The sequence below is a fragment of the Lucilia cuprina genome, unplaced genomic scaffold, assembly GCF_022045245.1.
Source record: "Lucilia cuprina isolate Lc7/37 unplaced genomic scaffold, ASM2204524v1 Scaffold_1196, whole genome shotgun sequence".
Taxonomy (NCBI): Eukaryota; Metazoa; Arthropoda; class Insecta; order Diptera; family Calliphoridae; genus Lucilia; species Lucilia cuprina.
The window spans coordinates 25-2,469 of NW_025806144.1; the positions used below are offsets into that span (position 1 = coordinate 25).

General features: G+C 25.9%; 1 protein-coding gene across 1 annotated transcript; it reads left to right on the forward strand.

Moving 5' to 3' along the window:
• Positions 1-487: 487 nt before the first annotated feature.
• On the forward strand, positions 488-2,335 carry LOC124421097 (discoidin domain-containing receptor 2-like). The gene is made up of 3 exons (XM_046955902.1): positions 488-493; positions 861-1,010; positions 1,077-2,335. The coding sequence occupies exons 1-3, from the start codon at positions 488-490 to the stop codon at positions 1,233-1,235; spliced, it is 315 nt and encodes a 104-aa protein (XP_046811858.1). The 3' UTR covers positions 1,236-2,335.
• Positions 2,336-2,445: the final 110 nt, after the last annotated feature.

The window sequence follows — 2,445 nt, forward strand, 5'->3', positions numbered from 1 at the left end:
CAGTTCTAGTTCAGTTCTAGTTCAGTTCTAGTTCAGTTCTAGTTCAGTTCTAGTTCAGTTCTAGTTCAGTTCTAGTTGAGTTGTTTATAGCACTAGTAGGGTTCAACATACTTTACATTATTTACATTTACATTCTTTTAACATTGTTTATTTTTGGTCTTATGTATGTATGTGAGTGTGATTGTTCTTCTTCCTCTTTTATACGTTAAGAATTCTCTGGTGGATGTCTCTCTCTATATACCTACAAATATGAACGTATGCGTGCATACCGGAATATAAGTATTTCTGTGAGTGTATATGTGCGAGTATGTCTGCATTGTTCCGTTTCCTTTTTACGTTAACAACAACATCAACAGAAATACATAGTCAAGTATGTAAACGTGTGCGTTTCTGCTTGTTATCGTGTAGTTAATTAATTTATTTAGTGTGGTTATTTCTTTTTTTCGCTTTTGGGAATTTATCCTTTTTTTACGCTACAGTCAGGAATATGAGAGTAAGTGTGTGTGTGTGAATGAGTGCATGCCATATATTTTATATAAAAGACCATTATTTTTATTTCAACTGTTGGTTTCTTTTTTGTCCAAAACAACAATGGTATACATATGATTTAAAAAATGTTTCAAGGATAATATTTGATTAAAAAAATAAAGTTAATTTTAGTTGAGTAATTTATGGTTAAAGTGCGTTTTAAACTTGAAAATTATTAAGTGCTTTTTTTTGTTTTTCTAAAGGCTCTTAGTGAAAAAAGATTTTTAAATGTAGAGGCAACTGAAAGGGTTAGAGTAGATTAAGGGAAATTTTGTTTTTAAGGAGATAAATAAATGTTTTAATTTAATTTTGTTTTTTCTTGCTAATTTTAGGGTAAATTTAACTCTAAATCGGATGTCTGGTCGTTTGCGGTAACACTATGGGAAATATTAACTTTTGCGCGTAAACAACCATATGAACATTTAAATGATGCTAAAGTTATAGAAAATATTGGACATATCTATCAAGATGATAATCAATATGTAAGTTTTTTTTAAAGAATTGCAATAAAAATATATATTTTATAATGATAACTTGTTAATCTACAGCAACTATTACCTATACCGGCGAATTGTCCTCGAGAAATTTATGATTTAATGTGTGAGTGTTGGCAACGCAATGAAGCAAATCGTCCTAATTTTAGAGAAATACATTTGTTTTTACAAAGAAAAAATTTAGGATTTAAACCAACCTTAATGACTTATTAAATTATAGTTACGAATTTAACACTTACAACAAAAAAACAACAAATATCACTAATGGAAAATGAAAATATCAATTATGAATTGATTTTTTTTTGTAAAATTTAAAAAGAAAAACTAAATAAAAAAAGGAATTACTATAAATTAAGCTAATTGTTTTTAGAAAGATTTTTTAAACTTAAGCTTTTAGTAAGAGTTTAGTTTTAGGCATTAAATAAACCAAAAAAGTAAAGTCTACTTTTAGGCTTAACAAAAATGTTTACTAAAATAAATGTAAACAAAAATTCTAAAAAATTAACAAAAAAAAACAAATTAAAATTAAACTTAAAAATTAAATGTAAATTAAAAAAAATCCTTTACTTACAAAGGTTTAAATAACAAACACAGTTTGTATTAAGCAATCGCCCTAAATAGTTGTATTAATCATAAGTTATTAAAAGAAATCGCTTCAACCTAACCTTAACCACTCCATTTAAGTTTGTATATAATCATTTACTAAGTTTCTTTTCCATCAAATTACATCTAAATGTATTTTCTTTCTAAATGTGTCATAAATTAAGTACCTCTAACAACAAAAAAAGAAAAAAAAACTATATCCTACTATTGACCTGTCATTTCACTCACTTAAATATATACACCACAAAAAACACAAACAAAAAATGTCTAAAAAAAAACATATATCCTATAAAACAAAACATAAACCTCATATTGAAATCCTTAAAAAAACACAAAATGAAAACTTAAAAAGCAAAAAAAAAATCCATTTATTTTTTAGGTTTTATCGGTATAATCACCTATATATAGTCATATAAATCTAAAAAAATCTAAAATCTTCTAACTTATAACTCTAATATCTAAAACCTGCATATTCACGTTTTTGACAATAACTGTTTTTTAGATGAAAAACTATTGAAATGTCTGATTTCTAAAATAAATTTTTAGTTTTTTTTTAATTAAAAATATCGTCGTCATACGTTTTTAAAGCTTCTAGGGGTTGTTTTATTGAATAATTTCAATTTGAATATTTTATTGAAAATACACACATACATATAATGGACATTATACATATAATGGACATTTCCACACTAAACCATTTCTCTTCTAGTTTTGTTCTAGTTCTGTTCTAGTCTGTTCTAGTCTGTTCTAGTTCTGTTCTAGTTCTGTTCTAGTTCTGTTCTAGTTCTGTTCTAGTTCTGTTCTAGTTCTGTTCTAGTTC